Below are 27378 nucleotides of genomic sequence, written 5' to 3'. Positions count from 1 at the left end.
TTTCATAAGGAGATACGCTCCGACTGCACACAAGCCACAGCAGCCGCTGCAGGCAGAGTTTGATCACTTCTGTTTGTGTGACAACTATTGAAGGCCAGGGGACACGCTGCTCCACGTCCCTCTCAAGGGCCTCCCGTCTGTCGCTCCATCTGGCCAGTCAGGAGGTGAAAGGGAAGCCACTGTCGGTCTGGTCAACAGCTGCAGGCAGCACATGCACCAGCTCAAACCCTCACTGAGGTTTCACCAAAAGCCATTTGTGGAACTGGATGGATTTCAGCGAAGGTCCACGGTCGCGCGGGCAATTGATTAGACGCCTCTGGGGTCAGCGTGGTTGACCATCCACACACTGAATCAGAGATCTTCCCTCGCCGGAGCTTCAGAGAGACACTTCTCCACGAAGCACGGCATGGAGGCTTTAATGGCCGCTTTGCTGAACCATCGTGTTGAATTGATGAGCTCCGGTCTGCGGGAGACTTCCTGTCCCGCCTTCTCCCAGCTGGCCCCATGTTGTTGAGGAGGGACCCAAGGATGCAAATGTGCCGTCAGCTGCGGCTCCTCTCTCGAGGGCGGCTGCTGTTGAAGCGAGCGAGGCCTCTCAGCGCTCCTCTAATGGTGGAGGTCAGCCAGTTGCCGTGTTACTGGGAGCGCGCAGCACAGCCTCTGCATCCCAATGGCTCAGACAAAACAAACTGAGAGGGGACTTCAGTTCAGGAGCGGTGATCCGCCCGCCACACACACTCACTGTTGAGCCCAACAGACTGACAGCACACATGGCTGAGGCTTCTTCTCGCCCCAATAATCCACCGAAAGCCTGTCCAGCTCCACATCCATCATACGTCGGAGGGTTAACCAGCTCTCAGAGAAACATCGCTGGCCTTGCAAATTCAAAACTCAGAGGAAGTGGTGGGATTACAGAGGAGGGCGGGAGTGAGAATATAGAGAGGAAACAGCGCTGTGCACTGGCCCCGCTCCCCAGGGCCACTCCTCGCTCCTCTCCATTAGGAAGAGAGCAACTCCCTGAAGATGACCCTAATGGTTCCACCCTGCCACGAGACTCTGGATGGACTTGCACTGCTGTTGTTTTGACAATATGCCATCACGTGACAACAGGGAGGCTCCGCTCCTCGCTGAATATGAATGGAGGACTGAGTAATGGCTGCTCGGTGGAGCGACCCATTCGTCAGTGTCGGCGCTACAGTGGACCGTCACAGCACATGATGGATGTCTGCTCCATAAATGTGCAGCTCATGCACAAATATCAGTCTTTATCAGGAAAATAAAGGCCTCAACACAACCCGCTTCACTCGCGTGTGTCCTCCTGCAAGTGTGTGCCCGGACATTCCTGTCATGCGACAGTCAGGAAAACAGGACGCGGATATTGTTATTATTGTTTTGGTCATCTATAGCTTCCTCTTGGGTTATTGGACAGACCCGGACGACCCGCCAAAGCCCTCCGGCGACAGAAACAGGCGGGTCACAAACAAACTCCGGTGCTCTGCAGCAACCTGCTGTGATCTGCATGCAGATGAGCAGAAGTCTCAAACTGGCCTTCAGCCCAGCTTGTTGTTAAATTAGACCCTTGGTCCGGTGACACAGTGGGAAAATCCCCTTATTCCTTCAGACACCTACACAGCAGTAAGACATAAACGTAGAAGACAGGGGCGTCCAGCCCAGCAAACAAGAGTCCACATGTTCAATTGTGGGAATAAAATCTGGAGAGGGACATAATGCTGCTCCACACGAGGAAGATCAGCCTGAAGAGTTGTCTGTGGTCGGGCAGAACGCTTCTCCCTCTGGACTCTTTCAGCCACCCTCAAGCTAAAGTCATGGTCCTCAGCTGACCCCAGACACTTTGGAAAACAGGAAGCATGACAGCACACGGTCATTCCAGACATCTGGGCTGAGTGGACGCCAGCTCTAACTGTTGGTTAGCTCTCGCTAGGTGAGCCACAACAGAGGGGCTCCACACACCAGCGCCCAAGTGGTAGAAGAAGTCCAGTTCACGGTGTGAGAAGGTCTTGAAGACTCCAGACTCCAGTGCAGGCCAGAAGAATCTGTGTTCTCAGCGCTCACACACACACACACACACACACACACAAGACACATTCCGGTCGTGGCAGAGTGAAGAGTGTGTCGCAATGTTTGGAAGTGTTTTCATCCAGCACAGTTGTTTCCTGTGGAAGCGTAGTTTTTACGAGCAGCTTAAATCCAGCTGCAGCACCCGAGACCACAGAGTGACTGTGAGAGAGACGGAACAGATGTCTGGAGAAGGGCCCCACTGAGGAGGCCCCTGCTGACCTGATGCACTGACTTGTAGCTTAAACGTGTTGGGACGCTTCAGTGATTTGTGATCAGTGATCACATGGAAACAACTGGCACTGTGTGTGAGAAAACTTCAGTCGTGATGCATTCAGGTGCTCGGCTCAACGTGAAGTGAACAATCCTGAGACGATACATTGAGCTACAAACCCCTGAGACTGACAGTGATATTTTGGCCCCAGGCAAGATCACATGATCGATCACAGGGTTCAGGACGCAGCAGGGATTCTGACAACCAAACAATATCACACAACACTGAGTCTTAAAAATGTTTGAAGTCAAGGAGATTCAGCTGGAGTCTGACTCCCCTGCCACAGCTCCCCCTCCTGGATGGAGTGTGGAAATCAGGATAGTGTAATAACAATAATTGTGCACTGGAGTTCCACTCACTGTGTTGTGACCCGACGTTGCTGGTGCACGGCTGACACCACAGCGATGTTCACACAGCAAACAAGGCTGGTCATGGGACTCAGCAAGCATACCGTCCCCCTGCAGCAGCTAACAAAGAAGACTCTTGTCGGCTTTAAAAAGGGAAACAGAAATAGAACCAACACACTGGTCACAAGACAGTCGGCGTTCTCTCCACAAACGTTTCTGCGCTACATCCATGTGTCAACATCACGTCACTGTGGTTATTTTTGGGCCCCAGATGAAGACTATCGATGTCACAGCAATTGATTTATCAGCGAGAGACTCACTCTTTTCAAAAATGCCTGCAAGTGCAGATGAGACAGTCCAATATCATTTGGGAGGAAGATGAGACTGATGCTGCTGCCTTCAGTCCTGAGAGTCGCTGAGCAGCTTCGACGACACTCACAGCCATGTTTATTCTGCTTTCACTTCTGGTGACACAGCACTGCTGTCTGAGGACAGCTGGCATCAGAGAGAGGAAGTGAAAGCCTCACAGATTCGGTTCTCCTTTTGCCTGTGTTTATTTCGTGAGGAACCCAGCAGAACACGTGGGGGAACCGGCCGCCGCGACCACACCCTGGATCAGCGCTCCGATGACAAAAGCGGGTATTAAAACCGCTCAAGTGAAGCAGCGCTATCACTGGACTGAAAGTGGAACAGTTTGTGGATTAAAGCCGCGTCTCTTTGTCATCGCAGCTGCAGCGCTGTCAGCTTCTCTTCACAAGGTGTGTGTTTGTGTGTGCGCTGCTTCTTGATCAATCACTCTGAACGCTCTTTGTTCCGCAGACAGCTGACGCGGAGCACTGTCACACAAAACACACTCGCAGTCAGACAAAAAAAAAAAATCCCCAAAAGCCAAGGCAGTGTTTACGGGAAACTCATCAGCCGCCGTGTTGTGTTCGGGGCTGCTGAGCCTCGGGGGTCGTGACCTGCGTGTGCTAACAATCACATCAAAGTGACACTGGATTCTGAAATCAGCTTATGGCTTCTGAAGGCGACACAATCGACTGCAGCAACGCCGTAGAGGAGAAGAGCCCGAGGGATTGAAAGGCAACAGTCGACTTGAATCGAAGTTAGTTTCAACGTGACTCTGGCAGAAAGTGTGAAGTCACTCTTTGCCACAAACCCAAATCCCCTCTTCACGCCAGTCCAACTTCTGCTCCCCAAAGACCCCAACAGATGTCATGAGGACTTTAATCTGTCATTGAGAAGAGACTGGATGTTCCTTCACAGGGTCTGTGATTAGTGAGCCCAATCTTCTCATTAACTTGATGCAGGGAATTATCCCGAAGCTAACTGCTGTCTTAGCCTGGATCCCATCTCACCCATGTTGCCCCATCAGGGAGCTCATCCTCACACACACTCGCCTCAGTAGGTGGAGCAGGACATGTGAGGCCCAGCGAGCCACACTTCTCTGAAGAACCTGTCTTTCTGAAGGTAAAGTCTCTCGTGGTCTGTAGTGGATGACGATGACTTGGAACGCTCAAGTATACAGAGGATGGAACTGCATCTAGATGTGAAGGTGTGCGCTGGGACTACTCTGGTGAGGCAGACAGATGGTTTTTCTCAATGATACATGCTTGATCGTATTGTTCTCCTACTCTTTTATTTCCTCATTATTCAGGGGAAACTTTAAAAGCCCCACTTGATTCAAAAGAACGAGGACAGAGTTTACTTCCTCAACAGCGACAAACACGACGGCAGGAAGAAAAGGAGCGGCGAGGCGACCGGATTCGTTGACATCCATCATCTATCTTCCTATGGCAACGCACCTGCAGCAGAAACCAATTAGCTGCACGTCCCACTGGAAATGGAGCCGGCCGTATGATAAAAGATGAGCCCAGAGCTGCAAGCTGCAGGGCAAGTCACAATTAACCCACACACCAGACGCACACACGCACACGCAGCTGTCTGGAGCAGCTACCAGGGCCGACCTCCTGCCATCCAGATGCAAATATCCAAACCAATCTACTGTTGAAATTCCACTGTGGCTCATTGGCAGCAGAAGCAGGTGGCAACAGTGAAAGCAAGAAGGACGTCAGCTACCTGAATGAGCTCAGGCATTTGGAAGCACTGCCCTCCCTCTATTTTTATCACTCCAGCAGCGCACCTGGCTGAATGGTGAAGGTGCAACCAGGCACATGACAAGCAGGACACTGGAGCAAGGTCACGCACAGAGGCACGCACACTACAGAAGCAGGGAGAGGGAGCGTGACCACTGATGCTCCTGCACTTGTGCCGGAGGGAGGGCTCGAACCAAAGAGAGCAACAGGAAGAAAGAGTATGAATAATGGAGATAGTGATCTTGGTCTGACCTGACAGTCTGGAAATCTGCCGCTATTCTCATATTATCCCTCCATTAGCTGCAGTGCAGAGCTAGAGAGGAGTGTAATGTACTTCCCATCAGAGGAGGGCAGAGTTGTTTGGATACAGTGCTGAGTTGATGACACAGTCCTCACAATGTTGGCAATTTCAGTGGGAAAACAAACACAATGAACATGAATGGTACGTTTCATAAACAAGGGCTGTCTAAAATCCCAACAGAAAAATGCTGGGCCACAGTTCAGCATTATATTCACCACAAACAAGCTGAATGAAATAGCTCGAACTGGTTTCATTCATGAGAGCTCGGACTGAACACATCAAATGTTTCCTCATGTCCTGCGCAGGTTTGAGTGAAGAGCGCTTCAACAAAAACATCTTCCATGTCACTTTGTTCAAGCTTATGCTTCCCATTTGAAACTTGGAATCGAACATGATTCAAGACCGTGACTGAAATCGAAACAGAGGGTTTGATCTCCTAGTTGAGAAGTCAAACAAATGAACACATTTCTTCTTGATTCCTCTATAAAAAAAAACAATATTGATTCCCGAAACACAACACCAACTGGTAGACACAACACGCCTCTGAAATGCGATCTGAGATTTGGAGAACAACTTGCTACTGTGAAGAAGTGAATGAAACAAGATCAGAGAATTCCTCCTGAGCCACTCAGGTGATGCGCTGCTGAGTAAAAGAGTTGCTCATGCCTTCAAGTGAGTAAGGGGAATCAGATGTGTGTCACAGCGGAAACAGCAGCCATCATGACGACCAGACCTCCAGACTAGAAATGTATGGACGAGACGTGAGTCGCCCTCCTTCTGACTGAAACTGATACAAGCTCCACAAACACTGGACTCGACCTGCCCGTCCGAAGCTCAATGATTCTGCTCTCCTACGATACGTTGCCCCCGGTGACACTGAGAGTGGGTGTGGGAGCGTGAGGGGAGGATGGTCACCATCTGTCTGTGGCCCCCAGATCAATGGAAGTGGTGAGGTGGAGGAGGGCAGAGGGAGGGCAGGATGAATATGTGACCAGAACTTGACTCAATGTGAGGCACAGCACGCTGAGTCAGCACTCTTCACTTAGCTCAGTGTGGCAGTGGGGCAGACGCCCGTGCAGCTCCACACTCTGGTGGCAGCACACGAACAAAACACCCCAGAGGAAACGCTGACTTCACACAAGCCCATCCACAGAGAAACAATCTCAACAGCACAAATCTTTTTCACTCATGAAAAGGTGGCAGTGTTGTAACGTGGTGCCGCCCACGGTATCATCAGAGCAAACATTATTCCGCTCCACGGCAATGGAGGCGGATTTAAAATTCACTGCTGCTCCAGCCAGAGGTTCGGGCGTGAAGCAGAGCGCGAGTCTGGTGGGGCAGCTCTACATTGAGCCAATACTGGCTCTGAAATGCATGAAAACGTTTGACACTTCCACCAGTGTGGCACAAAGTATACGGGTGCAGAGCCAAACACCAGGAGGGGGCTGTGTAAACAGTGATGTGCAGCGGCACTGCCAGCATCCCGACTCCCAAGACTCCTGGCTGGTGAGTCGCAGCCTTCCTCTGAGCCAGCAGACAGTATCACTCTTCAACAAATGTCTTTCACGGCAGCGAAAACAAATGAGTGGCCGATCACTGTTTTGCTTTTTTAGGACGGTGCTGACTGACTTCACCAGGAAGTGCAGTGGCATCAGCTGACTTCGAATGAAGGAATGAATGTCGCTCCACTGAGAGCATCGCTTGTTCAGTCGATCATCTCTGTGGGCTAAAATAGTTCCACCATTGTTTGACGCCTACTTTACTGCCAACGACTTCAGTCCAAAGTCCTTCACTGCAACAGTTTCCTTCACACGCCGGCTGTGTGACTTCATTGTGGTGACAGTTGCTTTAAATTCTGCAGCTTCTTGCGATCAAGCTGCCGTAGTGAGGCTCAACAACCAGGGATGTCCCTCGCCTGGTTCTCTTCCAGACATGTATCACCGAGGACAAACAGAGGCTCTGAATACATGCGATCACATGAAGAAGTGGAGAGAAGCCAAGGTTGAGACTCACCAAGCATCTGACTGAAGAGAAGCTGCTCCAAGTCGCCCAAAACGGTCACCACCAGCTCCGGGTCCACTTTGAGGAAGCTCTTGTCCTGCTCTCCCTCGACACCTTTCTTCTCGTCAGGTGTCGGAGCAGCAGCTTGCTCTGATGCTTTCTTCACGTTAGTTCCAAGATTGGCTGCCCCGGCAGCGCCGGCTTTTTTGGGGTGATCGCTGAGGTCCTCGCCCTCCTCAGCGCCCTTGCTGATGGGCTTCACCTCAGCGCACAGTCCTCTGGGTTTGCCGGGTGCTGGGATTCGACTGGGCCTGCTGATGTTGGGAGCTGTAGAGGCCAGCGGTTTGGGTTTTCCCTGGAAGAGCGACTGTTCAGATTTGGAGAGCGTCCGGGACAGCTGGGCTTTCCCACCTCCAGCCTGAGCCGTCTTGGCTGGGGCCGCCTGGCTGGAGGCAGCGGCAGGTCGTCCAGCGTCGTCTGCCCACTTGGGAGTCTGGTACAGGTGCAGCTTCTTTTCAGCGTCAGTCAGGACGCACAAGTTAGTGAGGGAACGTTGCTTTCGCAGCTTGGATGGGTTTGCGAGCGGAATAGATCCGGAGGTGGGTTTGTAGACCTTCAGCTCTGACCCTGAAGAGCGTGGCGGCGCCTGTGGCAGGGCAGAGGTCTTCCTGCCGGACATGATCTGGACTGAAGGATCCTGGCTGGAGACATCCAGCTCTCTGGGCTTCGCCGTCACGTTCGCCTCCAGCATCCCTCCTGCAGAGAGCCGAGCCACAGCATCAGTGGTACAGAACAAAAGGTTGAGCTCCAAATCCACAAAGTCTCCCCCAGCCCCAGCAGCCGCGCTCCCCGCGGTGTCGCACTCCGGCTAAAACTGTGGAGTCAGTCTGACAGGCTCATCCACAGAGGAGCATCACGGAGTGACAATGGAGCTGCTGGAGCACAAGAGAGCGCCTGCTGGTGAGCGCTCCTGCTAGCCGACTGACAGGAGGAAGGCTTGCAGCAGCAACAGCCCCTCCTCTCCCTCCCTCCTCCCTCACTCTACCCCTACTGGCTCTTTCACCCTCCTCCCTCTCTCCTCCTCTGTCCTTCCCTCTCGCCGGTTGCTTCTCTCCTCCCACTGGCTGATTCGTCCGTCCGTCTTGCCGGTGTTGAGTCTACATGGCAAGGCAGCGGTGCTCAGGCTTCGGGATCTGCACTAGTTTTACTCACGAGAAAGTGGCACTAAATAGCTCAACTTTTTGGAAGGGAGCTTCAGGAGAGACTCGATGGAACGTCCAGCCAGACCTATAGGGACTACTGACCCTACACAGAGGACAAGCTTCCCTACAAACAGACGATGGTCTCCCACGATGAAGTTGATGGCGTGAAAAACAACCAGCTCACATTCCAATTCAACCTCAACTGGAAGCCAGCAGAGCACTGGAGGTCATCACAGCCGCCACCTACCCATCCTCCTCCTCACCTTCCTCCTGTCCCTCTTCTCCTGCAGACAGCATTAAAGCCCTCCCAGAGCAGGCCATTAAGTCTTCAGGCTATAGATGCTCAGCATCAAGCATTAGGCTACTGGGGAGGCTTTAAACAGGCAGGAGGAGTGGTCCGCCAGTCGATACTGAGCTGTCTGGAGCGTGTTGGTCTGCCAATGTGTCACATTGATGAGACGAGGCAGGAGGACGAGGGGCTGGGATCCACTTCTCCTCAGCGACGTCATCATCAACACTGGACGCTGACAAATGCATCTCCACTCGGAGAGCCACTTCTCTTGCTCCTGATGCGATGAACTTAGCCCATTACCACGCATTAATAATCGATGCAAATAGACAGCGGAGCAAGAACGTTCACTCTTGCAGCCTGCAGCTGTGATGTTATCAGAGCACACAGACAAACAAGATGTGGAGCCCAGGCCCTTTCTCCACAGGCATTTGCATACGGCGGTTTTCTCCTGACAGTTGGTGGACAAACACTGCCTGAGGAAGAGAACACTTTGTTTTCATTCAGGACTTGATCCATGTCTTGCCTTTCCTTGCCACTGGACCCCGCAACATGGAGCCGCGCCTCCACCCTGATCCAAACAGAAACAGTTATACCTTCACACATCAAACTTTGACGGCTAAAAATGATGCAGTGCGTGAAGCAGAAGGGCCAAAAGAAGTGGTTGGCGTCTATAAAGCGCCAATGCTAGCACGCTCACGGCGCACCACAGCGCTGTGGGAGCAGATTCAAGGCCGTAACTTGAGGCTAATAGGTGGTGTTGGTCAGCTCTTATCCCTCCCTGATGAGGCCTTCAGGCCACTCCAGCAGGGCGACACAGGACAAGGCCGCTCTGTGCGGGACACACCAGGGCAGAGATCCTTGCTACACAGGCTCCTGCTCCTGCTGTTAGCTGCACACACAGCCACTTGTTTGCTTCCCGTCCCAGTCATTTTCTGGCTCCACGGTCTAATCACCTTAAAATACGACTCGACATATAATCCGGCTGCTTTGCCTCTCCGCCGGTCACACAGTGTGCCGCCTGTGCACCGACTGACATCAGCGAGCCTGACGCTTTTGGGGCCAGAGCTGACAGAGTTTCACAGATGCTGGTCCCGACCCACTGCTTGACCAATGCCCCGAGGACACTTACAAAACTCCAGCCGACCAGAGGGAGAGCAATATTTCCACGGAGCGCTCTGCAGATCTTCTACAGGAAAAGTCGAGCACCACTGATCCAATGAGATGGTCTGAAAGTTCCATCAAACAGATGGCTCACCCTCAGACACTCTCACTGAAGGATGAAACATTCACAAACTGGTGGGAGGCAGGATGGCGTCCAGCCTCACTGCTCAGATTTATGCAGCTCTGTGAGAGCAGCTCTATAGGTCACTGCCATGACGGCTGTTCGGAGAGCCAGGAGTCAGACTCTGAAGAGATGGAGATCCTGAGTTCATGGAAGGGAGAAGATCTGGAAGCGCCAGAATGAGTGTGAGGAGCTGCTGGAGGTCCTAACTGGAGATGCAGACGCCGCATGAGCGGAGGAAGAGGATGGAGTGAGGAAGGATCTAGTGTGTCAGAAGAGCAGAGGAAGCTTGTAAGACAGAGAGGGGATATCCTGCCTCTCCAGCCTCCACACGCGGGGTCCACAGGACGTGATGATGCATAGCAGAGGGGACACACTTCTGAATGGCTCTGGCCACTGAGACAAAAGTCTCTTTGGAAGCTGATGACGCACGCCTTGAGTCACACTCAGGAATCTGGACTATTCAAGTCACTTAAGGACCAGCGATGACAATGGAGTGTGTCACGCTGCCCATGTGTTCTGGAGGCACAAAACCACCGGCTGGACCTCGACTGGAGGGTCCTGAGTCACGGGCAGCTGAGACGTCATCGCGCTGTTGTGTTGACATTCCCAGCACAGCCACCAGGGGACCGGTTGCCTGGTGACAGCGTGGCCAGAGTGAGGGCATGTGACTGTGCATTTATTGTGGTCTGGAGACAACATTTGAGTCACTCCAGCTCAGCAGTGCTGAGTTAATCATCTGTGTGAGGTCCGCTGAGACGCAGAGAGGTTTCACGCATGACTGACTCCCACTTCCAGGGTTGGGATTCTCCCACCAGGTTAGGAAAAAAAAAGCTCGAGCGAGTGCTCATTCACCCGTTTCAGTGTTCTCTCTGCTCTGATCTGTCGCTCTGATGCAGCCATTACTGCGCACAATGGAAGTTCACATCGCCGGGAGGAAGTACAGATCTGTCCAGATCTGGATCTCCTGCAATGATGTGCGTGGAAGACTGTTGGCGAAGTTTAATTGTTCATGAAAATGTAACTTTTTTATGTTGTTTTTAAAGGAGCCGGCGTCCACCTGCAGTGACTGAATAAACCTGAGGGAAACAAATGCTGAACAGTATCACTTCCTTGCCCTCGCAGCGACAAGGCTTGGTCAGTTCCGGCTGTGTTCAAACACACACTTGCTGAGTGTTCCAGGACGGTAGCGCTGCGCACGTTGTTAAGACAGGAAGCTGTTTGTGTTAGCGATCGTGTCGGAGGAAAAGCCAATAAAGATCGATGGAGCGGCGGCGGAAGACGGCGGGTATAAAACCAAGGCTCCAACGTGCTCCATAGTCTGACTGGCTCCCGCTTCTACAGTCCTGACCGGCTCCAAACCACGTTGTGTATGTTGCACTTCAACATGAAAACTAGTTTTTAGTTTTGAATCATAAGGACGAGCAGGAACCAGCCGATGAGTCCCGCAGCTGCTCCAGCTGCTCAGGTTTAACCGGCTGTATTTTCAGTTATTCAGAATTAGGCAGGGAGCTGGCATCAAGAGCCAAGCTCCTCCAGTTACAGTGAGAAATGCTTCAGAATGATTGCAGTCAGTGGTGTGCTGAGTCGGCACATTTGGGGTCTTGAAAGGTTTCAACAAGGTGAGACATGAAGGCAGCGGTTTAAAGCCCAAATAAAGCAGACGCTCGTGCCTGGCCATCCAGAGCTACTGAACCATTCATCACTGTCCAAGCAGACATGTGCCTCTCTGATGTCAAACCAGATGAGTGTCATGACATAAATCTGTAATCTGAGCAGGAATCATTGTTCGTTGTTCATTGTTGTCAGAAGGAGCAGCTAATGGCTGGGCCACAAGCTCCGGTACACAGATGCAGGTCAGCAGGTCGCAGGTCGCACACCAGGTTTGGACAGTCGCCCGCAGTCTGGGTGCCTCCATCCACCTGTGTGCTGCCACACACACACACAGAGGTGAGTCATGGGCAACACTGGGGGTCAGCAGGGCTTCAACAGACTGCTGACAAAGCAGAATGCTGTGAAGCAGAGTCCTCATCTGTCACACAGCTCCATGTAGGAGCCTCAACACTCCAGCCATGTTCCGTCTCTGTATCCAGCCCGCAGAAGAAACAGCAGCTACTTAGTGAGATTTGAGCTGATGAAGCAAAGCAACTGATAAGGGGCGGGGCCCATGAAGTGAAGCACCTCCAACAAGGTCAGACCCAGCTGTGACTCCAAGAGGCGGCTGGTTTTGAGGTCAGTGGAGCTGCCGAGCACAGAGGAAGCCCAATCATCCTCCATGGATTGAACGGTCCTGGCAGCCCTGCCGACTGACCCACATCACCCTCATCTCCCTCCATCCAACTTCCTGAGCTCATCTATTTTACATCTCTGTCCTGGACGGCGAGGAGTCAGCTGAGTCAGCAGACAGGGGACGAAGCCAGGCTGATCCGCTTCTGACCCAGCGGCACGGCTCTCATCATGCGTTCTCAAACCTCATGACAAAAAGCTTTAAAATGAGGCCACAGAAAAGGGGTCTCACCTGCGATGTCATGGCAGCAGACGTCGATGGATCCGGAGGAACAGTCGCTCAGCTCATCGCCTGGGACATCTCCGTCCTGCAGCTGCAGCCTGCCAACGCAGCAACACGACGGCGTCAGGAGCTTTGACACTCTGAAGTGACAGGACTGATTGTTCAGGTGTGCGTGCCGACTCACTTGAAACTGAAGGGGGCGACGGTGGCCATGTTGACTCGAGGTGTGTGCGGTTCTCTAGAGGTCATGTGGTTGGCAACGGAGTGGGTATGAGGAGAGCACGGCGGGCTGCACTCAGGCGTACCCATCTCCTCATCCGATTGGCTGTTGGAGCCGCTGTGACATCTGTCGACTGCTGCTGTGTTAGCATGAGGTAAGAACAGGTTGCTGTTGTCCACCTGGGCCAACTGGGTTTCCGGCTCTTTCCGTGGACGCTGCACGTTGTGGCCTCTTCTCATCTGGGTCGGGGGTCGAAGGTGGCTGGCCCGCCAGGCTTGGTTCTTGTTGGTAAAGGCCCTGGTGTTGTGATTGCCGTCAGGTGTCAGGCTGGTGGAAGGCCTTGCTAGGTCGAGAGTGTCTTTGGAATGAGGTGAAGGCACTCGGCGTGGGGTGATGGGGCTGCTGTAGGCAGAACGGGAGCTTTGGAGAACAGGGAGCCCCCCTGAGCGCTGAAGGACTTGGGTTTTCAGTTCCCGCCGCTGGTCCTTGATGGTCAGGATGCGGCTGGAAGAGCTCTGCGGCGAGGGAGTGCGTGTGGGAGCCTGGCTCAAGGTCCGATCCACGGAGCGGTGACGCAAGTCACTTTTGGGAGAGCAGGGCAGAAGACTGCAGCGGAGGGAGGCTCCGGGTGCCGCAGGAGGGCGAAGGGCCGACTTGACGTTGGTGCCTCCGCTCATCGTGACCTACCAGAGGACAGAAGACCAGGTCTGTGTGAGCATGTGAATCCGTGTCCCACCACGAGACCAGCAGAATTCCAGAAAGGCACGGAAATTTCAATTTGCCTGCTGGGAGTTCAAATACACTAGCTGCTTCAGGGAAAGAACAAAAACACACATTCTCAAAGTAGCAGCTGATTTACGGATGACGTGACCGATTCACTACACATTAGTGCGTAAAAGAACTCAGAACACTTTCATAACCCGAGTCTCTGCTGAGGAACAAGGCACAGAAGTAGCTTGGGTTACTGGTTAAAAGTGCAAACTTTCTTCAGGGTGATGAAGAAAGTACGACCTTGGACCCTAAAGAGACTCTCCAGAGGTGTTTTCAAGGTCAATGAGAGTGGATGCTGAGCACAGAGAACCCAATACACGCATTCATAGGAGGAGAAGTCTGGAAATGTAGTCGACCTCTTGTGGGTTACACTCCACAGCCTGCAGGCAAATGGGGAGATATTTTTGTCCAAGAGCAGTCAGCTTCACCGGGAAGCGAACTGAGAGCGGGGATGTTTTGACCGTGACACAACACCGAAGGCTTTCCTGCAGAAGGTCCACCTTCCGACATCACACCCACTCAGAGACAGATGTGCTCATCCATCCTGGAGCGCTCTACCTGCCTCCCTCATGACCACTGTCTGGCCCTCTCGCATCACCTTTCGCTCCTTGGAGAGGAAGGAACAAAGGACAGAAGCAGGAATGTCGGAGCACAGGTGCAGTGGTGGCCCGGGTCTGTTCGTATGGAAATGTATGCATCCCAAGGGAAAGACCACTGGGCTGCCCTCACTTCACTCAGTGTCCGTCCAATCATGTTTCCATCAGACGCTCCGTTCCAGCACGCGCATCACGCATCACACCGAGCTGTAGCTCAGGCAATGAAGTCCACGTGTGAGCGAGCACAGTCTTCAACTCCACGTACTGTATGAGCGGATGAACGCTAGTGGCACGTCTGGCAGTAGGATGCTGACACCTGCTGGTCGTTAGTAGCAACCATGTCGTTGACGTGCTTAACTTTCAGTCTCATTTTATACATGGAAAAATATATATTGCTGTTGATTTCATTTTGAGCCCATGTGTTAGAGGAATTCCACTTCATTATTTAATGACACATTTTTATTGTCTTGACACAAAAAAAATGTTTTTGTAAACACATTTCTCATTGTGTCAACTTCCTTTTCCGTCCAATATCTGGCTTTTTTAAAGGTGAAAAAAAAAACACTTTCGACCATATCCAACATTTAGGTCCCACAATTATAATGCCGGGAGGATGGCCTGGTTCTGTGGTGGTCAGCTGGAACCTCTACTCAGTGGAGGAACCCCACTGTGATCCAACACTGACCTCCCAGTGCCATGACATATTTTCAGGCTTCATATTTGGACCTGATCACAGACAGCAACTCCCTTCTGCTGGCTCCCACACGTGTAACATCATCCCTGCGATGACCACACACTGACTCATGTCCAGATCAATAAAGATGCGGGGAACACAGTCTGAAGGACACCAGCCGTCGCCTGGTCCATCGGTCCACTCAGGTGGAGGATGGCATGTGAAGGTCAAGGCTGTGTTCCAACCCTAACTGCATCGGTTCCACGTGAAGGTGAAGGTAGACGACATCCTGACACGACCAGAGTCTAGTGGCTCGACCTCATGACCAGTGACTTTACGGTGTGAGAGACTTGGTGTTTCCAGGAGCTCACCTCTGTGACTCCAGCTGCCTACCATGAGAACTGGGACTTCAGGGTTTACAGGCAGAAAAGGGGGTTGAGACCTTTCTGGGAATTCTCAGATCAAATAGCAAATCCATTTTACTGGTTTACTTTTCTCCTGAAGCCTTTATGGACCAGATAAATGACAGATAACAATGCATTGTTCACAGAATTACAGATTTATATTGATCAGTCACACCAGAAATTCAGCTGTTAGTTGACTGAAAGAATCTTAAACATGGATGGTATAACCATTAAAACCCCCTCAAAGCAGGACAGTTCATAAAACAAAGGTCAAGATTTCCTTCTTCAGCTAAACCCTTCGAAGCAGTCGGCCCAGCGGAGCTCTCACCTGGCAGTGGGTTCTGGGTGTCCTCCAAGTGGAGCAGGGGAAGCCGGCGGCAGGGAGGTCACACTTGCGCGACGGTCCAGGAACAATGGTGTGTTTTTTCCTGGATCACTGTTGCGTCCGCACGGCTGCCCTCTCATTGGTCCGCGGGGCTGACCATTCACCCGGACAGGAAGCTGTGACAAACACCCACAACAGCACGCACCAATCAGACTGCAGTGTACCAAAGTGACTCACTTTCAAAGTGACTTTCCTGACTGAACCCAACATTCTCATCCCGGGAACAATCACTCCGCGGTCGCTACTTTCATTGTCCCACATTTGGCTGGCATTCTGCGGCGAGGCGCAACCACCGAGCACTTTTCTGTCCCACAAGAGCTCAAGTTTTTCCGTGAGCGCCACATGTGTGGGAGGAAATAAAAATAGTGGCACTAACAAAGAGTACACATCTGCAGCACAAACACACTTGTGTGTTCACCTTTCCATCTCCACCCGAGCACAAACAAGCGCTGGAATGGATCAGGTCGAGATCTGCTACCCAGGTGCAGATCCATTAAACCTGGTCCTGATCCTTCAAATCTTGAAAGTCCTCCAGCTCCATGTCATGAGTTTCCTGTTTCTATCAGCCTGAGCCTCAGAACCTTCTCCCTTCTCTCTCCATCTTGTCCATGTGCTGATGCAGACCCCAAGAATCCTTGACTGGACCCAACTGTGTCTCTATGTGTCTGAATTTTAAGTCTTGGTCTTTTGGACTGGACCCCCTCAGGTCCCGCCGTGGTCTTCAGATCCTCTCATCCGACAGAGTGGAGGCTGGATGGAGGCGGTCCACACACTCACCTGACATGCATGTCAGTCGTCTTGAATGGCCCCTCGAGAGATGGACCCTGACCACACGATGAGTTCCTCGCATGCAGGACTGAGTCACCCAGAGGCAGAAGCGCTGACTCAGACTGATATCAGCCGTGACTGTACCCCACTCTCCCGGTGCACCCCCCCCCCCCTCAGCTGCTACCTTCCCTCACTCAGAATGTAAACACGCGGCGTGGAGAGCGTAAACGGATCCGGAGACGGAGCTTCCACTCACCCTCGGCAGCACCAGAACACAGATCACTCGACAGCCTCATCCCCGGCTGCGTCCACGTCTTCTACTCCTCAGTCACGTCATGCTGCTGCCGCAGTACCCCGCCCCCTTCCTCCACCCTCCCCCTGCTGTCTTCATCACCGCTGCTCAGTAATGGACCTGTTGGCCAGGCTCCCTCCCTCTGAGATGAAATACAAGCAGGACTCCGGGCGGCTCCATTAGCCACACCAGAGAGATGAGCAGAGAAGAGGCTCGCGCGGGGTGACAGCTTCACAGCCCTGGTTTATGACAGGAGGAGGCTCAAGGCCACGTTTGTGCAGATGTTTGCTTCCCTCTTGTTGTTGACATCAGTTCTGTGATGCCATTGCAGGAGCGACAGGTGAGCTGAGTCTGTGGGGCCTGCAGCCGCTGATGTGCTGATCAAGAGGTGGTCCCAACACAGCCTCATTAGCCCAAGTGTTTTCCAGCCCGGAACCGTTCCGGCTGACTGCACATTGATCAGGAATTGACTGTCTGCACTTGACTGCTACTTGCTACTACAAGGGAGGCCACATGCTCCTCAGCGAGCCGAGAAATCAGACACTCAACCAGCTAGGAGGAATTCTGTTAAAGCACAGGCCGCTAAACAGCACCTCCCCCACACGTGCACGCTGGATCCCCCCCCCGGCATCACAACCTACAAACGGCTGACCCTTCTACAGTACAGTGAAGTACAGCTCCTATAAGATACTCACAGCTCTGTGTCGCCTGTGTAGGTGCAGGTGGAACAGCAACCGAAACACAATGAGTCAGTGGATGAGTCGAAGTCAAGTCGATTAAACAGAAGGATTGTGGGTAAAAAAACAAGTGTCTGCACAGAGGGAGTGGTTATGTCATATCTAATCTTCTGATGGCCCCTAAAACACGTAGGCCCCCCTCAGAGGGGGAGCCATGACAGACGTTGTGACAAAGGAACACTTGTGTCACTGTAACCCCGAGGTGCATCTGGACGGGGGGAGGCTGACCCCGCCACAGAGAACACGTGACCTCAGACATGTTGCTGCAGTAATCACACCAAAGGCCGGAGTCAAGCTCAGTTTGTGGGAGGGGAACTACAAAGTCTTGCCCCTTCAAGTGAGAAGCATTAAAGCTTCATGCTTTCCTCAATAGCCAGCCACCATTCGTAAACGGAAATCTCTTTCTCCGCATGAATCTGCCATCATCTGGCAGGCAGGTAGCATGGTCAGTGATACGCCTTCAGCATGGCTTCACAGTTCACACTGACAAAGTAACAAAACGATCATTTTCCCTGTCATGTGACGGCGCGTTCCGATCCAGTCAAGCCGGTGTGACGCAAAGATTCAAGAATGTTGTGACTGGTATTCAGTTGTCGACATGAATGTGAAGAGGCACCTTTAAAGCGCAGACTTCCCTTGGGCTAAACGCCGGGCCAATGGCGGCCTTTGCAGTACCTGTACCGACAAGTTAGACCAGCTCAAACCACTGGCTGGTTAAATTCCCACCCGGAGCAGCTCAGCACGGAGAGCAAACACTTGTGTTTTGACAAGACAGGCACAGGTAAGCGCCGCCGCGACGTCCTCGCGACCATCCTGCTTCACAAACCCCTGCAGACACAGCAGGTCAGTTTTGTTGCAAGCTCTAGAGAGAGTAAACATCGCCGCCATTTCCGGCTTCATTCGAGAGGCTTACCGCACCTCTGTTCAGTTGTTGTGCAAGTTCAGCTACCGGTAGCTCAACTTTAGCTAACTGCTACACGCCTGAGACGAACTGACAACCGCCCTCACTGCAGATGTGAAGCCCACACCTCCGGACCTCAGCCACTGTCTGTCAGAAATGGAAGGGAAAGAGAAAGCAGAAGCGATTTCGCCCAGTGATACAGGTAGTGATGCTGTTTGTTTAACTGTGTGAGGGTGAACTAAAACCAGCCCAGGAATAGAAGGTGTTTCCTGAGCCAAGGGTTCTGTCATACTGCTCTAGATCTTCACAGCCAGGACCTAAACCTTGAACGCAAATGTGCTTGCGCTGGTTTCAGAGTGGCGGAAGAGCTGCGATCCAAAAGAAGCTGGCTGGATCTTCACACGAGACCTTCTGCACAAGCACGAAAATTCCAAAAGTCTTTATCTGACGGTGGACATCAGGCAGGACAAGGAGGAGCAAGACCGAGCGCTGATCGCTTTCTACCAGCGAGACAACGTCCAGTGGGCGTCGCCGCTTCAGTGCAGACTGAAAGGTTGAATTGAGAAGGCTTCGACTTCGTTCTCAGTGCTGCATAAAGACATGGTGCTTGTGGTCAGGCGACGTGGCGGCCGGGACTGGAGTGGACCGGCACATGATATCGCTGGTGATCTTCAAACTGATCCGTGGGTTTCACATCAACACAGGTATGCTCTCGCTCACTCATGACTCCTTCCTGCATTTCTGTGCGCCCACTTTGTCACCTGTGTGTGGACAGGAAATGGACCCATCACCCAAGTGTTTGAAGGCCAGCCGGATCATCTGGTCCCTTCGGTGTCCCTCAAGCTTCTTGAAGACAACATGTTCGTCACAGCAGGCAGGATGATGGGACATTCCTTCCTGCACTCCGGCCCGAGCTTCCCCGGACTCAGTCCGGCTGTGGTACACATACTTTTCGGTGGTTCGCTGGACACTACTCCTGTGAGCATACTGGACTGCCCTGATCTGGACGTGCGGGACGCAGTGAAGATGGTAAAAGGTCTGAGCTCAGACATTGTAACACCAGGATAATGCTGAGTCGGATGTTTCCTCTGGGTCTCAGCTCGACGGAGAGGCTGACCTGCATGACCTTGACTGGGCTCGTCGCCTCTGTCTGTTGTGGAACCTCCCCACACCGAATGCCAACAACAGGAAATGGCTGGCGAGGAAGCTTCTTCTTCACACAGTGAGGAGACACGCTTGATCTGTTGAACTTGCATTTGACTGACAAACTAAAGTGGTCTGAGGTGACTGGCATCTCAGAAACAGGGTCAGTGAAGTGAGAGACTCAAAGATGAGCTTCAGTTTGACAGGGAGGTTCTCGTACACTTGTCGGTCACACACGATAGCAGAAGATACTCCAGTCCAGACAGCTGTGGACCATTGAGTGAGAGCATGTTTTTATTGGGAAGGTTGTCTCTCTTCATGTAAGTGAAGTCACGGAAGACTTCAGGTGGTGCTCAGCACTTCAGTGATCAGGAGCCACGACCTGGATCGGCTGAAGTCAACCATTCTGTTTTGCAGGTCATTGAACGAACATGGTGTCAAATCAATCAGCTGCGGACTGGTCTGATAGAAAGCGGACTGTGGCCACTCCTGACGCACAGAGCCGACGTCATCCCCATCCTGTTTCCACGGGAGTCGGAGGCGCAAGTCACAGCTCAGGTACTCCAGAATAGGAAAGTCAGTCAGCCACTTTGCCGCTGCAGACGTGTGAGGGTCAAGAATCCAAAAATTGTTGAAGGACGAGGACGGTTGCTTTGACTGAACAATATCCAACCGATATCATCTCAACTCTTGTTGAGAGTGACTGACGGTGTTTCCAGATGATCTCGGATTGCATCACATGGCCCTCATCTGTCACGTATCTCTTCGACGTCTACGAGGACCGAGAGGCCGACACCGGCGATGACATGGATGTCAAGAGAATTTGTGGCTACTTGAGAACCTTTGTTGACACTGGTACGTTCCACTCGTGTTCCAAGCGCCACAGCCCAGTCTTGTAAACACTCGGTCTCGCTGCAGCTCCCCCGGCCGAGCTGAAGAGCCTGGTGAAGTTCTGGATCGGCTGGGAGGTACCGACGGCGGAAATGCGGGTCGAGATCGTGGACGCCGCACTTCCCACCGCTTTAACGTGTTTTGAAAAACTGAGGCTGCCGCGACACTACACCTCGTACGCCGTGTTCCGCCAGGATCTGAGGGCGTGCATCTCGCAGGGCTGCAGCTGGTTTGGCTGCGCCTGACGGAACACTGCACAACCACAGAATAAACGATTTTCTTACGTTGACCTCACATTCTTTACGACACTGGTCAGGATAGAAAGAATCAGAAACAGCAGCTGGAGGAGGTTTCTGAGTCCAAAAAACACCACACAATATGGCCACACAAAACAAGACGTCGAACTCCTGTCCCAGTTTGGTTGGTGGACTCGCGCACCAAAGCACAGTCAGCAGGTCGCCAGCCTGGATAGTTGGGAGTCGGCCTCACACTTCAGCTACCAAAACACTTAAAAGCCGGTAATTACTCAGTCATTCTGAGGCTCCTGTTCCTCCAACTCAGCTGTCAAGCAGTCACTCAAAGGTGCAACGCCTACAACAGCCATCGGGGGGAAGCACAGCTCGGTTGGAGAGCTCTGCAGCAGGCAGCTCTGGAAAGCGTGTGCACAGTGGTCCATGCAGACTGTTCGCTCTCTTCAATCTGTGAGAGAGAAGGCTTAACTTCCTCCAGCGATGGTGTGCTGAAGGTCAAACTTCCATGCACCAGTGACGCCATCAACAACAAGGCCTCTTTGACACAAAGGACTTGTGTGGCGCCCAATAACAAACTAAACCACAGGTATGTGAGACATCCAGGCTCAGAAGTCCTGGCTCTCATCTCTACCTCACACTTGGATGGAGATGATTCAACGCTCCACCAACCTGTCTGCGGTTGAGACAAGTCCTTAAAGCCTCACTCCCAGTCTCCAAACCGTCCCTCTCCATTGTTCTGCTCTTCACATTACTTCCCTAACGGACCAAAAATGTCAGACTACATTCCTGGATTGAGAGTCCCTCCTTCTGCTCCTGCTCCTCCTCCTCCCTCAGCCCGTCCCCTCCACAGTTCCTCAATGAGAAGTGCGCCTGCAGACTGGAGCCACAGTAGCAGAGGCTCCTCCCTGCCCGCAGATGTGGGCCAGAGAAGATCAGGACAGGCAGGCGTTTTCCCGGGGCCACTGAGATCAAGTTGACAAACAAGGTTGGGCAAACAAAGGCCAGCTTGCTCCTCACTCTAGCTTCTGCTCCCCTGCACAGTTGGACGTACACTCACACCGAGCGCTCTGTTCACCACCATTTCTCCCTGACAGGTAAGTCATGAAAAACCTCTTCCTACTTTCAGCCATTATGCGTCAGCCGAGGCCACACCAGACCATGTTTGAACAGCCACTCTGCGTGCAAACATGCCTCACATGACTGGAAGGATCAAACCACTCGTGTGCAAAAAGGGTGAGCTGAAGCGAGGTGTGACTGTCATCTGTTAGACGCTCGCCCTCACATCACACACCGTCAGAGTTGCTCAGCTGGCACATGCTTCGACCTGCAGATCATCTGAGGAGAGGGCTCAGCCACACAGTTTCTCAGGAAACTGCACAACTGTGTCAAGAAGAAGTCGTACTGAAGTCAGAGGGAGGTTTCACTCTTGAACACCACCGCTGTGGTAATATACACAGCAGTACACAGCAGGACAGTTCAGTACTTTCAGACTTCCCATAAATGAAACTGGTGGATCTAAAGTGATGTCAACCCAAGACAACTTCAGTCTGGTGTGCGGCCAAAGGAAGTCATCACTCTCTACCTCAGAAACCAGGCGTCACCTCATCCACAGCTGCCAAAGCCACTTCACTCCATAAAAGGTAGCAGAACGAGTGTTTCAGGATGCAGAGAGGAGCAACAAAGCTTCTGCTGCTGTGGTGACACTTCAACACTCCAGCCCATGATCACATTGCATCCTTCATCAAAAGCATTTTGTGTTGATTCAAGTCTCTCTTTGAGGGTGTTTTTAAAAAGATACGTTTTCATTGTATATCATTATTAGCATTTTATGATTTTGTATTTCTCATATTTGATTTACTTTAAAAAATATATATCAATACATCAGATGTTTGCATTTCAGCTTCAGCGTGATATTAAACAATAAGAATTAGATTTTTTTTCTAACATTTTCTTTTGTCATCCTTTTTTGTGTTGGTTTTTGCGCGAGACAACACAGGCAGTGATGGCACATTGACGTTTCAGTCATGTGTTAGCGTTGGCGCCATCATTGGGCCATTTGTGTAGCGAGAGCTTGTACAATCCGCACCTGCGCTTGTGTACATCCTGGTGTGTTCCAGTGTGGCGACAACCGAGTCAGTCACACACTCCGAGTGAGAAGCGACAGGGAAGCACATCACTTAAGTCCAGATGTAGTTCAGGCAGCCATTATCTGATCCCATCACCTCAAGTGATGCCTGTGGAACTCGCCCACTCCTGTGACTCAGTGAACCACAGAGCTCACCAACTTTCACTTGACCACACATTTTTGCCGGGAAAAGTCATCCAGGCAGGGAGACTCAGGGAAGTGGGAGGGGAGTGGAGTCTGGAACGTGCAGACTGAAGAAGTCATTACGGGAAACAAATTTCCACCTTGGAAACTTCACTGTTTTTATTTGGAGGTTTTATCTTACATTGAAACCAGAGAAAAAGTGAACTGCTGAGGTGCTGAACTGTGAGAGAGATACGGGGAAGCAGGGTCACAGACTGGAAACTAGAACCTCACTAAAGTCTCTTTTCTCACAATAAAGTTCCCGATTCAACAGCAGCAAGTGTGATATGTTCTTCCAAAAGCAGAAGTGAAAAATTGTTTGTTTCCTGAGCCATGTAGCTGGTTCATTGTGTCTGACTGCAGCGCCCCCCGCTGTTAGGATGGTACATCACATCCTGCTGGTTATAGACCAATCAGAGACATTTTACAAGGGAGAGGGAGTATGGCTACATTTTTGGGTTATATAATTCAAGACAAAAACAAGACAATTAGAAAACAATGAGCCTTTTTAAATTGAGAACACGTTTCCACTAGGTCAAAAGTCAATATTTATTTCCCATGCATCTGTGCCTGGGCCTGTTCTTCAAGATACGAAACAAACGTGCTTCCCCCGGGGCTCTCAGTATTTTGCTGCTACAAATCTGTCAGAACATTGGCGGACGCCGTGGACTGGTTTCTGACGACTGTTCGAAAGTGTGACCCTCTTCAGTCGTGTGTTACTAGAAACAAGAAGGCGTGTGAAACCCTGACCAGGGGAATGGGACAGGATGAACCTGCTATAAAACTCTGGACAAAGTGCTGACGTGGCCACCAACTCCTGTGTTCCAGAATGTCACTGGGAGGTGGAAACAAGTGCGGCCGCTGTCAGAAGACGGTTTACTTTGCCGAGGAGGTTCTGAGTGATGGGCGGAGCTACCACAAGTCCTGCTTCCGCTGCAGTGAGTCACTGAGTCTTCCCGTCTTTGAGCTTATCCGCAGATCAGTATGTGCCAGGGATATTTTGGCAGATGCTACACAGTCAAATATCTCCTCCACACATCAGAAGTTTAACTTCTGTTGGTTTAATTCGGAGCGGCCTCTTCCGTCTGTGAGCAGAGGAAGCAAGTTCTCCGTTCTGCATGACTTGACACGTCAATAAAAAAAATGACTAATGTGACCCTGAAGAAGAAACTTTTTAAGGTGGCGTCAGCAATTCCACAACTATTCTCCTTTGACAAACATTGAGCTGGACGCACATTTCAGTTAAAGCTGCTGACTGTATCTTCAGCTCCATGCAGCTGTGTCAAACCCAGCAACAATAAAACAAGCACGTCAACATTACAACGGAATGGTAGAAATAGAAGCAGCACTTCAATGTCGGCCGTCTTCAGCTCCGCAACAACGTGTCCACTTATTGAGCTCGGTGGAGCAGCAGTGTCACACCAACTCTGACATCCAGCAGAGCAGCTTGTTTGGCTTCAACAGTCCCAGCTATGTAGAGTAAGTGGAGTGATTTGAATTCTTGAGCCGTTATCCAACATTCCTGAGGAGGAATCCTGATGAAAACACTCCAATTCCTCCATAAAAGGAAGCAGGAGTCTTCACCGATGTGTCCACCTTCTTTCAGAAATCAATCCGATCGTGTTTGTTTGATCGTGTTTCGGGTTTGTCCTTGTAGCTGTAACTGTGACTCTTCCTCAGTGGTGTGTGGGAAGAACTTGGACAGCACCACCGTTACCAATCACGGTGAGGAAATCTACTGCAAATCATGCTACGGCAAGAAGTACGGGCCCAAGGGCTACGGCTTTGGTCCTGGTGCCGGAACCCTCAGCATGGACCGTGGAGAGGGCCTGGGTATCACCCCGGAGGCGTGAGTACCACTCCCTCACTCACTGCCTCTGGTTCAGGCTGCTGAGGTGCCCCTCTCGTCCTTCACCAGACCTGCTCCTCATCGCCCCACCACCAACACAAACACCTCCAAAATGGCACAGAAATTTGGTGGCGCCGACAAGTGTCCTCGCTGCGGCCAATCCGTCTACGCCGCGGAGAAAGTGATTGGCGCCGGAAGCGTAAGAAAGATTCTGCACCCTGTTTAAGATGCAAACATCTGCAGTGTAATCCCTCTCCTCGCAGTCATGGCACAAGAACAAATGCTTCCGCTGCGCGTCGTGCGGGAAAGGCCTGGAGTCCACGACTCTGGCAGACAAGGACGGAGAGATCTACTGCAAAGGTAGTCTCACTTAACACTTAAACTGTCTTAAGGGATTAAACTCAAACTTTTTTTTCCATTAAAGCCACTTCGACATGGAACAAACAGCAAAAAGACTTTTGATAAATCAGAGCTGATATCTATGTGAGGTGTCAAGGCTTTTAATCGAGTCTCTTTGTATGTACTGATGGTTTTATGAATCCAGTTTATGTGGAAACTTTCAGATGGGGCCATGTCTCTCTTGAAAAGGGAATCTGAACTGGTTCCATTGATATGTTGGTTGATGCTGCAGGCATCTCTTTCATCCAGCAGATGGCGCTCTTAAACAATTAGCCAGACTGAAACATTGAGTTTTCTGGAGCAGTTCCACTAGGTAGACCTTGTTGCACACTGCAGATAGAAAGGAAAGCACCTTGTTTTACATCACTACACAGACAGAGTAAGAACACGACGGATGCCGACACCGTTTTGTTTTACTGAGCATCAGAGCATGACGTCACCTGACAGTGAGGTCACGACGGTGGCAAACCAACAGTTCACCACAACGAAACTCTTGAAGTAACTTCAACACGCGAGCTTGGTTCTACAATTCAGCTTTGTCTTCTACTGACCGGATGATCTGCGGAGTGACAACTGGACACTTGTCAGCAATGACGCCAACTGTCTTCTGTCTTGCAGGCTGTTACGCCAGGAACTTTGGCCCCAAAGGGTTCGGCTTCGGTCTGGGTGCTGGAGCTCTGGCTCACACTCAGTAGAGCGGGATGAGCTTCATCCTGCGGCAGCGTAGTTCCACCACAGCACTGCCGGCAAAAGCGCATGAATAGAAGTCACTGCACTTCAACACACAAGATGTTTTAGTTTCATTGCTACGTCTGCTTTTGTCACCTGCAACTGCATTCATCAGCCACTGAACCACACCTAGCATCTGCAAGACTGTATACGGTCCGTGAGAATAAATCTTCACCTCAGCAGTTCTGGCTTGAACTTCCTGTTGCTGTAGCCTTCATCTGGTCCTGGACTGAGCCAGACATGGCTCTACTCCAAGATCAGGCAGTTGACTGAGCGGGAGCCAGCAGCGGGCCAAAGAAAGCGCACTGTGACAGGTCCAATCACCTGATTCTTTCAGCCAAAGGTGAGAGAAAAGAAGTGGCGATTACATCTCGGCCCCGCCCACAAAATGTCTTCAAGGAAATGACAGGAATGACAAACAGGCACCTTTCGTGGGAAGCAATTGAGCGAAACTTTCGGTGTGATCACTCTCTGCTATTAAAATGTAGCCCGTCCTGCCATGAGGTTGCATCTGTTCACAGAAAAATGCAAGGAATTTGAACAGTGCTTTGATCCCGACTCACCACATCATCTCTCCGCCTCCTCCCCGGAAACAGCTCCAATAATAAAGATAACCCCCCTTTCTTTCCACTACTTTCACTTCATCAATTATTTGTGAAAGTACATTGACCCTGAAAATAATACAAAAATATTATGTTCACGTTTTGACCATGGCTCTTGTTTTTAACCAAATAAATAGATGATCTTCACAGATGAGAATGTCTAAAGGACAGTGGTGCCTCGGTTCTCGACCACAATCCGTTCCAGACGGCCGTTCAAGAAGGGAATTGTTCGAAATCTGAACCGATTTTTCCCATTACAATGAATGGAAAAAGAAACAATGCGTTCCAAGCCTTAAAACAGGCTTTTGTAGGAGTGAATGAAGAGTGTCTGCTGCAGGTGCGCTGTTCCTCTATGTGTGTGGCCGCTGCATGTGGGAGGGGTTGCCGAGTGAGTGACGTCTCTCCAGAAGTGAAGAGGTGCCCGGTGCGTGTCCAGCTCTGAATGTGCGCTTCTGTGCAGTTTGGCTGTGACAAAGTCATAAACCAAGTCACGCTCTGTCCCAGACTCGCCTCATCCCTGTCCCAGCTCCAGCCCACAACAGGACATCAAACCCTGGAGTGAGTGCTCCAGCCTCACACAACAACAAAGCGCGTCGTGGGTCAGCTGGTCGGTCCGCGCACGTTACATTTTTTCTGGCTTTTTTCGTGGGCGTTCCAGTTCTGGATTTTCGTTCGAAATCCGAAGCAAAAAAATCTCGAAATTTTTGTTCAAACTCCGATTTGTTCGAAGTCCGGGACGTTCGAAAACCGAGGTACCACTGTATATATATATATATATATATATATATATATATATATATATATATATATATATATATATATATATATATATATATATAAGTGGTGGGACTTTAAAAAGTTAATCGTGATTAATTAATTAAAAGTACACAAGTTCCAAGAAGAAGTTCCAAGACACGTGGCAGCTAGGATGAGAACAACAACAACAAACATGGAGGAATCCCTGAACAAAAGCAAACAGATGCTTTTGTTTTTCACCACACAATGTCCAGGGTTTGCACTACTCTGAATGTACTTGAAATTCTTATAACATTGAAATTATCATTCAAATATTTTCAAGA

At 51.2% G+C, this 27378-nt stretch overlaps 3 protein-coding genes across 5 annotated transcripts in view; 2 read left to right on the top strand and 1 right to left on the bottom strand.

Annotated features, from left to right (window-relative positions):
* LOC128750102 (neuron navigator 1-like) overlaps positions 1-16526 on the bottom strand; it is a 41454-nt gene extending 24928 nt beyond the window's left edge. For both annotated transcript variants that reach the window (XM_053850305.1, XM_053850306.1), the window contains exons 1-5: positions 16454-16526; positions 15373-15545; positions 12565-13283; positions 12390-12478; positions 7108-7851 (exon numbers count right to left, since the gene is read on the bottom strand). In XM_053850305.1, the coding sequence (XP_053706280.1) occupies positions 7108-7851; positions 12390-12478; positions 12565-13277 (1546 nt within the window). In that variant the 5' untranslated portion in view covers positions 13278-13283; positions 15373-15545; positions 16454-16526. The remainder of the gene's footprint in view (positions 1-7107; positions 7852-12389; positions 12479-12564; positions 13284-15372; positions 15546-16453) is intronic.
* Positions 16527-17819: 1293 nt separating this feature from the next.
* On the top strand, positions 17820-20787 carry LOC128750104 (uncharacterized). 2 transcript variants are annotated; one of them, XM_053850310.1, is made up of 9 exons: positions 17820-18007; positions 18240-18329; positions 18483-18680; positions 18745-18831; positions 18903-19156; positions 19227-19349; positions 19688-19828; positions 19990-20125; positions 20189-20787. In XM_053850310.1, exons 2-9 carry the CDS (start codon positions 18284-18286, stop codon positions 20404-20406), a joined length of 1203 nt encoding a protein of 400 aa, XP_053706285.1. In that variant the 5' UTR covers positions 17820-18007; positions 18240-18283; the 3' UTR covers positions 20407-20787. The 2 variants fall into 2 exon arrangements, with proteins under 2 accessions (XP_053706285.1, XP_053706283.1); XM_053850308.1 differs by having other exon boundaries at positions 17820-18069.
* Positions 20788-21347: 560 nt separating this feature from the next.
* Positions 21348-26434, top strand: csrp1a (cysteine and glycine-rich protein 1a). The gene is made up of 6 exons (XM_053850312.1): positions 21348-21506; positions 23549-23658; positions 24401-24569; positions 24639-24768; positions 24833-24929; positions 25587-26434. Exons 2-6 carry the CDS (start codon positions 23550-23552, stop codon positions 25661-25663), a joined length of 582 nt encoding a protein of 193 aa, XP_053706287.1. The 5' UTR covers positions 21348-21506; position 23549; the 3' UTR covers positions 25664-26434.
* The last annotated feature ends 944 nt before the right edge of the window (positions 26435-27378 follow it).

The sequence above is a fragment of the Synchiropus splendidus genome, chromosome 18, assembly GCF_027744825.2.
Source record: "Synchiropus splendidus isolate RoL2022-P1 chromosome 18, RoL_Sspl_1.0, whole genome shotgun sequence".
Classification (NCBI taxonomy): domain Eukaryota; kingdom Metazoa; phylum Chordata; class Actinopteri; order Syngnathiformes; family Callionymidae; genus Synchiropus; species Synchiropus splendidus.
This window is presented reverse-complemented; position numbering and strand designations above follow the sequence as displayed.